Consider the following 14,640-nt stretch of genomic DNA (forward strand, 5'->3'; position numbering starts at 1 on the left):
CCTGGTGCTCTGTGAATCCAGTACAGCAGAAGGAGAAGGCCGTTTATGTTCATGTGATATCACTGGGGACAAAAACTCTAGAGAAAATCCAAGAAAATATTCCACACAGGCCTCAGAGCAGACAATTAGGATGAACACCAAATCTCAAATTAATGAAGCTTTAATAATGAGACTTTTCTTGAAACAACACAGAAAACATTGGACTCCCAAACTCTGCTAGTATATAATTAAGACATCCTCAGCACTGACATTAAAATAACACCCAAACACTGCCTCATCTCCTGTTACTCTCAGTGGTTCTCTTTGCATTGGATAAGAGTATATAGCACAGGCAAACTCAATCCCTATTGTGAGACAGTTCAAAAGGTTATGTAGGTCATGTAAGAAACAAACTTAAGAAAACTTTCTGGCTTGTCCAGTGTATGATGCAAGCTGTCATTTCATTTGAGCTCTATAACCCAGCATTCATTTCCTAAGGAGCACTTGGCAGATAGAACTTGTTCAGAACATTGGGTAGAACACACAACAATTTATCGAGTATATCTTCAGGATCAAGGTAAAACTTTTGAAAGACAATTTTTCATTTTAATTCTTTTCAGTCAAGCAGTTTTCCTTTTATTGAAAATAGCCTTTTTTCCCTCAAAATATGTTATGAGTATGTTTTCCCCTCCATTTATTACTCCAAGTTACTTCCTACCTCCCCTCCTATCCAGATCAACCACCTTTCTTTCTCTAACCAGAAGACAAAGTGGCTTCTAAGGTATAAAAATAAAACATAAGATAAAACAAAAACTACTACATTGCAATAGTATAAAACAAATAAACAAGGGAAAAGAGCCCCCAAAGGCAAAAGAAGAGATATAGATACAGAGGTCCACTCATTCAAACATTCAGAAATCCCATAATGACACTAAACTAGAAGCATAATATATATGAATGGTGCTGGTATAACTGGATATCAAAATGTAAAAGAATGTAAACAGATACATATCTATTGCCCTGTAAAACACTCAAGTCCAAGTAGATCAAAGACTTCAACACAAATCCAATTACAGTGAACCTGATAGAAGAGAAAGTGAGGCGTAGACTTGAACACATTGTCACAGGAGATTACTTCCTGAATATAACACCAGTAGCATAAACACTGAGATCAAAATTTAATGAATGGGATCTCCTGAAACTAAGAAGCTTCCGTGGGCAAAGGGACATTGCCAATAAGGCAAAACATCAGTCTACAGTGTGGAAAAAGATCCCTACCAGCCCCACATCTGACAGAAGGCTGATCTCCAAACTATATAAAGAACACAAGAAACTTAAGTAATGTCGTTCAAGTGAAAAATTAACTAGTAAGGAATTCACAGATTAGGGAAGAATCAAACTGATCTTAGGTACTTTATCATCAAAAAATTAGAATAAATATGTTCAAATTGCAATTATAAAAAATGTTTCTAAGAAAATTATGGGCATAATTAAAGTCAGGCCCCATACTTCCGGCTGAGTTTGCACTACATTAGTTGTGGGTTTATGTATTGTTGTTGTAGGTGCATATTTGTTTGTATTTAGACATGTAGAGCCAAAGTGTAAGTCATCATGGAAAAAAGATACACAAACCACTTCTTGTTATTACCGATTTACAGGAATCTAAGGTACAGTTTTTTTCAAACTTGAGATGCACAAGCATCTTCTCCCTTTAATTATGCATGTTAGCCTAAAAGTACAAATATGAGAGTTTTTCAGTTCTGCTAAGTGTAGAATTATGCTTAATATTATATTAATGATTTGCAGGTCTGGTGACAGGAATTATGAATAAAATGCATTCAATCCTAAACATATATGTTCCTACCTATTAAAATAGCATTTTTAGTATGTAAAAAAATCATTGGTAAGTATTGCTGACATCAACAATTAACAGGACATGAGTTTAACTTTTTTTTTTTTTTTTTTTTTGGATTTTTCGAGACAGGGTTTCTCCGTAGCTTTTTGGTTCCTGTCCTGGAACTAGCTCTTGTAGACCAGGCTGGCCTCGAACTCACAGAGATCGGCCTGCCTCTGCCTCCCGAGTGCTGGGATTAAAGGCGTGCACCACCACCGCCCAGCTGAGTTTAACTTTTTTTATGTCATGGTATTGTTGCATCACTGTGGGACCTACTGTTGTTGGAGTTTCTTCTAATCTAGCCCCACGTTGGAATACCAAAATGTTGAATTTCTTTTATTGTAGCCCCATGCTGGAATGTCAAAATGTTGTTGGTTATTTTTTCTCTTTATTATTTTGGGGGACCTACCACCCAGCTCTCAGATCAATCAAACATGGAGGCCAGCATTAACTTGGCTTGTATCTAGGCAGCTTTTCTCTATTTAAATGATCTCATCTACGTTTTGCCTCTGGGCTTTTTCCTGTTCTTACTCTGTCCTCTTACTTTCGCTCTCACTCCACTGCTGGCTGGGTGCCTGTCCCCTTCTTTGCTCACTCCTTAGTCTTCTTTGCTCTTTCTTTCCCTCCGCCCAGATTCCTCCTTCTGTTCATCCTCTCTGCCTGCCAGCCCCACCTGTCCTTTCTCCTGCCTCACAAATGTCCATTCAGCTTTTCATTAGCCCATCAGGTGTTTTAGGCAGGCAAAGTAGCAAAGCTTCACAGAGTTAAACAAATGCAACATAAAAGAATGCATCACATCTTTGCATTTGTTTATGCTGTGGAACATTAAATAAATGTAATACATCTTAAAATAATATTATAACAATCTACATAATTAGTCTCTCAGAGGGACAATCAGAAACTCAAAGTGGCATTGTATGAGCATCATCACTATCATATTTGTACATGGGGACCAACATTAGCCTCAGAGCCTCTATAAGCTAACAGACTTTTGAGTCAACTCATATATTAGTTAGAGATTTAATAGAGTCCCAGTCAAAAATCCCAAACCATTCTTCATAGAAATAGAAAAAAATCAGAACTCTTATGGAAACGTATACATGATGGGAACCCATTCTTTATTAAGCAAGCTACAGTCCTGCTCTGAATCTCAATAAGATGATTAGAATAATTACATGGACATGCAATTACATGTCTTCAGTCCAACTCAAAAGGCACATTAACACAGCTATTATGAGGAAGTTTTCAAAGTACAATCCCTGTGAATGTTTATCTACACCACAGGATATGTGTGTATTGTGCAATATATAATATATAATATAAAATATTGTATAAGTGTGAACTTGCTGCTCGTATGTCACAAAGCACAATTATAAACAGAATAAATATGATGTAATCATATCACATATTATGCATAATCATTTTCATTAATAAAAATTACAAAATCATTTGTTTCCCTCCACTGTTTCTGAGTTCTTTCTTGATAGGTTTAGAGAGAAACTAATGTTTGCACAACAAACATTTTAACAACCAAGAAATCTCCCTACATTTCCTCTTCATTTTTTTCATGGCAAGCTTTTTCAAATAATAAAACATTACCCCAAATTTTAATATAAATTGATCTTTTCATTGTTTAATAGTCTGTTATTTTGCATTTTATCAAAAATGTGCACCCAAATTTTTAAAACACTCTATTACTTATGCTAATATTTTATGCATTTTGTGTATACACTCATATATTCAAGTGTATATTTGAGTATGATATGAAATATAACTCATATCTTTTTTTACATAGTTGCAAGTTTTCAATTATTGTCATTAAAACAAATTGTATTTTCTCAATGAAATTATAATGAATGTTTGAAACTTCGAAGACAGGAAATATGTGAATTTATTTCACAATTCTGTTACTTAAACATTCCAGTGCCTTTATTATTCAAGTATTTTTTTTTAACAAAATTGAGCATCAATTTAGGAAACACAGAAAAACATTCTTTTATACTTTTTAATTAATTTATTTATTTATTAAATTTTCCTCCTCCTCTCCTCCTTCCATTTCCCTCCCCCCCTTCCAGTTCTAAGAGAAGTCAGGGTGCAGTACCCTGCCCTGTGGGAAGTCCAAGTCCCTCCCCTCTCCATCCAGGTCTAGGAAGGTGAGCATCCAAACAGACTAGGCTCCCAAAAGCCAGTACATGCAGTAGAATTAAAACCAAGTGCCATGATCATTGGCTTCTCAGTCAGCCCTCATTGTCAGCCACATTCAGAGAGTCCGGTTTCATCACATGCTCGTTCAGGCCCAGTAGAGCTGGCCTTGGTGAGCTCCCATTAGATCAGTCACAGCGTCTCCTAGTCAGCATCATTTCTGATAGAAGAACCATGGCTTGTTCTAAGAATGAAATCCATCCCAGTCAACTTCCAACTACCCTACAATACACATCTTCAGAAACAGAGCAATCATGTGCTTAAGGTATAATACTCACAAACCTAAATAGGTACTATATATTTCATTATTGTAAGTGTTCTGATTTTTATTTACATTTTTCATGCAGAAGACTTTTGATTTTGTATAACTGTTAGTATAAAATTTAACTAAGACTACTTACATCATCTTTCTTCAAGACTCAATATAACTATCAATATAGTTGGCAAGTTCTAAAATCATAGAATTATTGATTTTTTGTATGTGCTGTTGCTTTTATTAGCAATGTTACTTCTATACACTTGAAAATTAAAATCCTATACTCACATCTAAAGTCTCCCTTCAAACATAGTATAATACTATCACAGGCAATTCCATATTTAAGAATGTCTGTATTCACAATTTTTGTCAATTTTATATTCTGATATATTTATTGTTAAGTGTTTAATGAGTTTCAAAGAACCTACATACTGTATTTTAGTTTATGCTTTCAAAAATTTGAAGACATTTAATATTTTTTGCTTTCTCTTTACATAAACATCATTATACCAGTCAGAAATAAAAAATATCATAACATTTACCTTCCTAAACAAGAGTCCTCACTAAGAGCTAGATTCTCTATTCTTGGTAATTTCATGTAGGTCCAGATTCAATGAAGTCAAAATGAAGATTACCTTTTCTGTAACTGATAATATGCAGTTAATGAACTGACCATAATAACTTCAAATCACTACCACCCTAGAATCTGTCTGAAGTTTACTAGAGAACCAGAAACTCAATGCTCATCCACTAAGAGGTTTTGTTTGCGTGGTTGATTAGTAAAGCATATGACTATGTATTTATGGACAATGTGTTAAATCAATATGAAATTTTCTTTTATTTTACTTATAAATTATTCTGATACATTTCTGAATCACTAAATACAAGAAACTGCAGCAATGTTTACGAGAGAGACTTATTGATACCTCTTCATTAATCATCTAATAAGCTTTTTTGAACCAGGTCTGAATTAAACATTAGTTGTTGCAACAACAAATATACTATGCAAACAAGTAACTTGCAAGTAAAATCAGAGTGATAATTTTGTGAAAATGGCCACATAGTTATCTGGAATTAGTTAAACCAAGAACTTTGGAGCATTAATTATTGGGACTTTGTGAATAATCCTAAGATTTCATATTCTATTGTTCTTTAGTAGTTAGGATTTTATGAGATTATAATATAGTCACAGAATCTGTCTAACTGTCAGTTTTAGGTTGGACTTTAATTGCTTTCCTTCTTCACTGTTGGTGTCTTCACTTTCCTACTTCTCACCACTATCTGTCACTTTCTTCCTCTTCCTTCATAATTTCATGTTATGACCATTATAAAGTCAATCTACAAAAGTGAAAAGGAGGGCTGGAGAGATGGCTCAGAGGTTAAGAGCATTGCCTGCTCTTCCAAAGGTCCTGAGTTCAATTCCCAGCAACCACATGGTGGCTCACAACCATCTGTAATGAGGTCTGGTGCCCTCTTCTGGCCTGCAGTCATACACACAGACAGAATATTGTATCCATAATAAATAAATATTTTAAAAAATAAGTGAAAAGGATATTTCAACATTTCTGTCTTTGTTTCCAGTCTTTCAGGAGCCGTTTTGCTAGTCTATAAGTTCATATTCCAATTACACTTCATTTGTATTTTCCACCTTATTTATCCTGAAATTCTTAAATTTCAGGAGAATGAAAGTTTCATTTTGCATTTCATTTAAACATCTACAATATGCAGTATAACAATGAGGGCAACAATTCAAATTGTCTTAGCACAATGGCTATGGAGTTTAGCACCTGAAATATGTTGTCAACACCTTGACTAAGCATGACACCCTGCTACTCCAATTACCTTGTGAACAAAACTTTTTGTTCAAAAAAATTACTAGATTTCTCTATAGATTTGGGGCTTAGACTTCCAATGTCTTCTGAGTTCTAAAATGTTAGCAGGTGAAATGCAGTCTGTGACATGAGGTGAGTTAGATTCCTCAAGTCTGATTCTGTTTACAACCAGGTGAAGAGTCTAATGTTCTATGGATGTCTTCATGCACACAGGCCGAAACACTAAAATTTACTAGTTTAGGAACCTAGACTTGAAACTCTCGTTTCAAGTAATTCTGTAAAATTCAGTTTCAGTTATTCAGTAAAGTCACAGGTGCAAATGGATGGTCTATAGCATGTAAGTAACTACAATTTATAACTAACAATTGTTAAACAATTGCTCTTTTTCAAATAAATAGTTAACGTCTGCATCAGATGTATGAATTTCATCAATATCGATATACTTGCTGTTATGTTAGATAGTTATGGTAGAACATAGATAAAATAATTACATCAATATGATTCTTTCCAAAGAAAATGAACCTAAAATAATTTCATTCAGGTATCACATGAATAACAATAAACAATAGCCATGGAATGATTACACTATTACAAAGGACAAACTGCAAGATAAGAATATACTTTAAATCCTATCACTATTTTCTCATACAGCAGAGAAAGTGTTTAATTTATAAAACTGGAATAAATTGAAGTATATCATAGTATACACTATGAAAGTAATACATATGTGTATATTATTATATCTATTTGGTAAATTTATCTATATTAGAGTTGTCTGATTAGAATTAAATACATTTTTTGTTCATTTAGGTATTTTGTGTTCCTGTCTGGACATCTCAGTACTGATATATATTAGGAAAGTCAGTTAGTTATTAAAAATATGATTTTTGAAAAGATTTTAAAACTCCACATTATTATATTAAATTCTGAGAAGACCATAATGATAATTTCCTTTCTTTACTTCCTAAATCATACTTAGATTTATTCATTATAGGTGTACAAAATTATATGCACAATTTAGCTCCTCAATAAATATTCTTTTCTTGATAGAAATAGCTACAAATTATCAATAAAATATATAAAGTATGTTTATTAAAATCATTAAAAACATGTTTGGTTATAAGGAATGAAAAACACATTTTAGGTAGACTAACCTCCTCACAGTCTCTTTAACGTCTTTGTTTCTGAGGCTGTAGATGAGGGGATTCAGCATAGGGATGACCATGCTGTGGAAAACTGTGGCTACTTTCACGAGAAATAGTGAGCTTTTAGATTTGAGCACACAATATAGTAGAAGAACAATTCCGTGACAGACACCGATAGCTGTGAGGTGGGAGGCACAGGTAGAGAAGGCTTTTCGGAGGGCCCCCTTCGTGGGAATTTTGATGACGGTAACAACTATGAAAACATAGGAGGTGATGATGATCAGGAGGCAACAAGCCTCATTAAACATGGAAATGACTAGACAAGCCATTTGGCTGAAGGAGGTGTCCGAACAGGACACAGAAAGGAGGGCAGAGGACTCACAGCAGAAGTGATTGATGACATTAGGTCCACAGTAAGATAGCTGCAAAAGGACATATGTGAGGGTTGAGGAGAAGACGACAGCCCATATGTAGGTAACGACTACTAGGAGAGAACAGAGCTGGCGAGACATAGCAACAGTGTAGAGCAGGGGGTTACAAACAGCCTCAAACCTGTCATAGGCCATCACTGCCAGCATGAACATCTCTGTAATCACAAATGTACACCCAAGAAAATACTGTGCCATGCACCCTTCAAAGGAGATAGTCTTGTCTTCTACAAGCAAGAGGCCTAACAGCTGAGGTGCAATTACAGAAGTGTAGCAAAAATCAACAAAGGATAAGTGGCTGAGAAAAAAGTACATAGGAGTGTGGAGTTTGGGATTAATCCTGATGACAAATATCATACCAAGGTTTTTCAACACAGTGACTGTGTACATGATCAAGAATCCCAGGAAGAGAGGCACCTGGAGGTACGGGAATTCTGAAAAGGCCAAGAGAATAAAAGAAGACACCATGCTTCCATTTCTCTCATTCCACCTCTGGCTTCTGCTGGAAGAAACCACAGAGTTCATCCTGAGCAGCTGTCTGCAGCAGAGGAGTGGGTATTATGGATGGCAGGCACGCTTCCAAAATGAACCGCTGGAATTTCATGTATCAAATCTGTATCAATGACTTCTCTTTGACATGTTTTATCTCAATCACGGCCCACTTTCTATTTGAACATGTCATGTGTTTCTCACTGAATGACTCATGTCCCTTCTCTGTAAATAACAATTCAATCATTATAAAGCCTTATAAATTATTTACTTAAAAATATCAAGATATACTAAAACGTGAAATAATGTCACAAATACTAAAAAAAAAGTCACAGCAAGCCATGAAATTGTACTTACATCTCGAGCAATAGTAGAGAAATCATGTCTGGTATTGCAAACCTATCCTGGTTGCTCTGGCTGGTGAGGCCATGGACCTTAGAAAAGAAGCTACTAATACTAATTCACTGAGTCAGTATAATTTCTAATTGCTTTCTAATACTTATCCTTATTTTCACTGAAAAGCATAGTTCATACCTTCATCAAAGAAGCTTGTTTTGCAGCAGATGGAGATAATTATAGAAAACCACAACAGATCAGAACACAGACATTAACTGACCACAGGGTGTCTTATCTTATTTAACACATCTGCAGCCCTTATAACTAATTCTAAGTCTGTGGTTCTCAGCCTTCCTAATGATGTAACTTTTTAATAGTTCCTCCTGCTGTGGTGACCTCAACTATAAAATTATTTATTTACTTCTTCAAAACTGCAATTTTGCTACTGTTGCAGATAGTAATGTAAGTAACTGATATGCAGGATATCTGATAAGCAACCCCCAAAGGGGTTGTGATCCACAGGTTGAGAACAGCTGGTAAAAGCACATCATATAAGAGGGGACAGAAATTTGTAAGAGGCAGAGAACCAGGACAATAAGTCAGTTGTTAGGACAAGTCTTTTATATATGACAGAGGATCTGCAACCATGAAATTTCAACATGATCTAAAATAAAACACTATTTTTTATGCCTACTAAGATGAGGGAATTCTCACAAGGCTACACTCCTAGAGGACAAGTTACTGACAATTAATGGTTACTGAGAGAAGAATCAGTCATCTCCAGGGACATACTCCCTGATAGTTTAGCCAATCCCAAGAGGTCAGTTCTAAATAAGATTGAACAATACTAAATGATCTTAGCAGCTTATATTTATAACTTGAATATATATATATATATATATAATTATATGCATAATTATATATACATAATTGTAACTGAAGAATAATAGACATTGAGTTTGCAATGGATTAGGAGGCACCCAGGAGAAATTGGACAAAGGAGAGGGAGCGTGAGAATGATGTAACTATAGAATTAGATTTTGGTTCAAAATTTCTAATTTTAAATGCCTCTTGTAAATTGTTTCAATATTTCACTTGATATTGTTTACAATGTCATATTTGTTTTTCTTTCAAGACAAGGTTTCTCTGTGTAGCCCTGGCTATCCCGAAATTCAGTCTATAGACCAGACAGGCCTCCAACTCACTCATGAAGATTTGTCTGTTCTGCTGGATTTAAAACAAGTACCACAACCACCCAGTCTATATTGTCATATATTTTAATGTGGTGTCTTACTTAAGGTTTGTATTGCTGTGAAGAGACACAATGACTATGGAAACTCTTATAAATAAAACATTTATTTGAGGTGGTTGACATTTTCAGAAGTTTAGTCCATTGCCATCATGACAGGGAGCAATGCACAGTGCATGCAGACACGGCGCTGGAGTAGTTGAGAGTCCTATATTTTGTATGTAACTGGAAGTCGACTGGCTCACTGGGCAGTGTTCCAAGCATAGGAATCCTCAAAGCCTTCACCACGGTGACACACTTCCTCCAACAGAGTCATACCAACTGCAACAAAACCTCCTAATAGTGGCTCTCCCTATGAGATTATGTGGGCCAATTACATTCAAACTATTGCATGTGGGCTGGAAACAGATTGTATGTGCTGAACACCATGTGAAAATCCTCACAATAAACTTCAAAATGTGCTCTTAGTTTCCATTTTCATAACAGAAACACTGTGGGCAAACTTTCAACACATATCCATAGGTAAGGTTTCTAAATAATGTCTTAGAGAAAATGAATCATATCTCATATTTATGTTGACAAAAGTGTAAGTTGTGATATTATATCTATTATGCATGCCAGGGTCAATTCAGGGTCTCAATCCAGGTCTGTCTCTCACTTTAATTAACATGAAAATTTGCTTCTTTTTATATGTGCTCATACCTCCATAAAACCTATATTAAGTCGGGATGTGGTGGCGCATGCATTTAATCCCAGTACTCAGAAGGCAGAGGCAGATGGATCTCCGTGAGTTTGAGGCTAACCTGGTCTACTGAGTACTGGTCAACAGTGTGAGTCATCATTCTTCATATTAAATAACAAAATATCAAATAATTACCATTTATTAATAACCTTTTAAAATTGATCTATAGCAGATTACAGATGTTTAAATTTTTAAGAGTTTAATAATAAACATTCTAAGAGAAAGTGACAAAAAATTGTAAAAATTTATATTCGAAATCCTGAAAAAATCTAAAAGAAAGAGATAATCCCTAGACACTTGTAACTAAGCATAATTAAATGCAGAGAACTTGTACAGGTTAAACATGTTTTAATAAACAGTGATAGGAGAACAAGAACAAAGATCCGAAATAAAGAAGGAATATGTTTTGTGTTGACCAACTACTTCTGTACATGGGATATATCTTGAAATGTGATTGATATGTCCAATGATACTCAATGAGAACATGGCATAATATGATTATTAAGGACATATTTTTAACCCACAGATCAGTTCCTCATTCAACATCAATATGAAAAGCTTCTTCCTACAGTAGATGTGAATTAACAAAGATATTTAAATGAGACAATGTATAAAGAGTAAGAGATTTTGGAGTTCACAGTCCTTAACAACTTACTTTCATCAAATTCCTCCCTTCAAGGTGCAGGTGGCTATTCTGTTTGTAATAGCACAGAGAACAGCTTGGTCATTTCATATATTTCACAAGTAAAATGAATCATAGAACCTGATCTTCTAAATTTTATGTAGAATTAATGCATAACAAAATATCATTTGAAACAAAAAAGAAAAAAATTTTTAAAAAATTTAAAAAAATAGGATTTGTACTTTTAATATTCATAAGATAGAATAATCACCTATTATTTTTGATGGTTCTATCAATAATTCACATATATACATACATATATGTGTATATATATATACAGTATGAATAGATAATTTTTTTATATTGGCAATGTCACAATACATTTTCTTGATCTTAGAATAACATGTGGACACTCAGAGCAAGTGGTATACTTAGCTAATGTTTTCAATGAACACTAGTTTAAATTAAGACAATATGTTAGTGTTGTGAAACAAGATTTTACTTTAATACAACATTAAAATGGAATTAAAATAATTTTTATCAAAGCTACTAATTCACAAATAGTTATCACAACTTCAGTTTGAGTAATATAGAAGCAATTATCATTTTGTATGCATTATTTATCTATTTAAAACAAAGTATAATATACCTTGAAGAAGTTGACTCGGTAATTTCCCTTTCTCAACCTAACTTTCACAGAATTCAGAATAGAAAATTTAAAAAAATGTTTGATAAAGAAACTTTACATGTTTGTGCAAGGAAATATGTTATTAGCAAGGTGAAAAGCATTGTATATTTAACACAAAGTTAAATAATTGGAATAAACATAGCATAATTTCAATTTTCACTAAAATATAGTAACTTGTAAGTAAAAAATATTCTTCTATAAAAAAGTAGAGTTCATGCGTGAATTATTTTGCATGAGAATGCAATTTTAAGCTGAAGAGTCTACTGACTGTCCCCTTCACATCCTTGTTCCTAAGGCTGTAGATGAGGGGGTTCAGCATGGGGATCATAACAGTGAAAAGCACAGTGGCCACTTTGACCACGAGCCATGAGTTTTTGGAGTTGGGCACACAGTAGAGAAGGAGAATGATCCCATGGAAGATGCTGATGGCAGTCAGGTGAGAGGAGCAAGTAGAGAAAGCTTTTTGGAGACCACCCTTTGAAGGCATCTTGATGATTGTGACAACTATGAAGACATAAGAGGCCAGGATGATGAGGAGGCTACAAGTCTCATTGAATATAGAAATTATTAAACACACCACTTGACTGAAGGTGGGGTCAGAACAGGACAAAGAGAGGATGGCTGAGTACTCACAGCCAAAGTGGTTGATGATGTTAGGTCCACAGTACGAAAGCTGTAAAAGAGAGTAAGTGATCATTGAGGAACAGAACACACCCCATGTATATGTCCCAGCTACAAGGAGAGCACAGAGCTTAGGAGACATTACAACTGTGTAGAGTAAGGGGTTACAAACAGCCACAAACCTGTCATAGGCCATCACTGCTAACATGAACATCTCTGTGATCACAAATGCACAAATGAAAAAAAATTGTGTCATGCATCCTTTGAAAGAGATAGTCCTGTCTTCCACAATCAAGATTTCTAACAGTTTAGGTGTGAAGACACTGGAATAACAAACATCCAAAAATGAAAGATGACTGAGAAAAAAGTACATGGGAGTGTGAAGCTTGGTATTGATCCTTCTGACCACAATAATGCCCAGGTTTCCTATCAGAGTAACTGAGTAGATGATAAAAAACAGCAGGAAAAGAAGTGCATGTAGATGCGGGTACTCTGAAAAGCCCAGAAGGATGAACGTAGTCACAGAACTCTGGTTTCCCATATCAAGCATCATGGTCCTTTATTGAGGAAAATAGAATGACAAAAAAAACATAATTTAAAGCAGCAAACTGGAAAACTGTGATTTGGTAGAATTTTAGCTGAGGCCCATTGAAAACAGGAGGTTGTCCATTCTAATTCATGATAATTTTACTTCAGTTTGAATCTTTCTTGCATTGATTTCTGATTATTTTCATTGATATCGAACTTCAGTCATATAGGATTTTTTTAAATCTAGAATTTAAAAAGAAATATCTGATAAAATTATATCTATAAATTTTATATACATAAAGTCTTACAATGTTATCTATTAAAGTAAAATTTTAAGACCCAAAGCACACATCAAAGACAAAAAACATTAAACAGGATTTTTTAGTCATACAATCATGTCAGAAGAATCCTTCAGACATAATGCTTTTATCACATATATTCAAATGCAATGATAAAGTTACTAGATTTGATCGGTCAAGCCATGTGTCATATCTCCACAGCACTGTTTTTATCCATTCTATGGATGTTACATTGTTACCTATTTTTAAATCATATACATTTTATAATTTTAAGTGGTCTTTAAAGTATATTGATAACATTGTTGTTGAATTTAGGTTCCATCTTCTGATAGGTTAGAAAATTCAAGGATCTCAGCAGCAGCAAATAAATTTTTTAAACATGGAATTAAACTTGTTTGGCCAAGTGTAGTGCATACCCCGTCAAACAGAAAACCAACACCTATTTCCTAGGCACAAAACACAAGTAAACATTTGGGGAAGAAAAAAATTCTCTCATATTAAAGAAACTAAAATCCTTTTTTATGTAAACAGAGAAAATAAAACATATGTGATTTGTTAATAAGGATTAAGCTTTTTGTGTGTTTCCGTTTCTTTGTTTATTTTGTGTTTCTTTGTTTTGTTTTTGTTTATTCTTTAGTTATCCATAAAGAGTTAAAGAATTAAGTGTTTATATGATCATACCTGAGGGTTGATTCAGGGAGGAAAGTTGGAAATTATATAAATACAATTGAGCATCATGAATGGAAGAGAAAACCAAACTTTTCTATTACATCATTTTATAGTTTAATTGAACTACGTAACTTACCTCAGTCAGGTAGTAATTAACGTCACCGTCTCTTACAGTAGAAATCCCGCACCACTTGAGACTTTTGTTGACTCATCATACTCTGTTGAAGATTTAGACATGCCATATCTTTGTTTGTAGGTCAATGAAATCAATTTAAAGCCTCTTTAACTTGGTGTGAAAAAAATAATTCCTGAAACGGTCATATTATACTGTCATAAACATTTTGTGAACTTCTCAATCTACTCCTTAATCCTTCATTTTATATGATGTTTTATATCAAAACTCTCCTCACTTCTAACAGTCTTCCTTCAGTACTCATCACTAAAATAAGCTGCATATTATTTTTACTAGCATAATTAATAACCAAATACTAATGTAGAGCATGACAGGTATAGGGGACTATCAGAGATTTTATTATAAAATATATGGCAATGTCTATGTTAAAGTAGTTCCAAAGAAGAGTCAATTTGGAAACATTTTTCCACTCAGTACTGCATCAGGTAGAAATAGAAAATCTGAACAAGTCAAAATCAAGGAATAAGA

The 14,640-nt window shown here is 34.2% G+C and overlaps 2 protein-coding genes across 2 annotated transcripts; both read right to left on the reverse strand.

The window, feature by feature from the left end:
* Positions 1-7,280: 7,280 nt before the first annotated feature.
* On the reverse strand, positions 7,281-8,261 carry LOC130870052 (olfactory receptor 1165-like). The gene has a single exon (XM_057762627.1). It carries the CDS (start codon positions 8,259-8,261, stop codon positions 7,281-7,283), a length of 981 nt encoding a protein of 326 aa, XP_057618610.1.
* A 3,824-nt stretch (positions 8,262-12,085) lies between these two features.
* LOC130863355 (olfactory receptor 1165) lies at positions 12,086-13,036 on the reverse strand. The gene has a single exon (XM_057753309.1). The coding sequence runs from the start codon at positions 13,034-13,036 to the stop codon at positions 12,086-12,088; it is 951 nt and encodes a 316-aa protein (XP_057609292.1).
* Between the last annotated feature and the right edge of the window lie 1,604 nt (positions 13,037-14,640).

The sequence above is a fragment of the Chionomys nivalis genome, chromosome 2, assembly GCF_950005125.1.
Source record: "Chionomys nivalis chromosome 2, mChiNiv1.1, whole genome shotgun sequence".
NCBI lineage: Eukaryota > Metazoa > Chordata > Mammalia > Rodentia > Cricetidae > Chionomys > Chionomys nivalis.

Excerpts from the sequence above, each read along its gene's own strand:
- LOC130870052 (XM_057762627.1), bottom strand. The coding sequence starts at position 8,261 with ATGAACTCTGTGGTTTCTTCCAGCAGAAGCCAGAGGTGGAATGAGAGA.
- LOC130863355 (XM_057753309.1), bottom strand. The coding sequence starts at position 13,036 with ATGATGCTTGATATGGGAAACCAGAGTTCTGTGACTACGTTCATCCTT.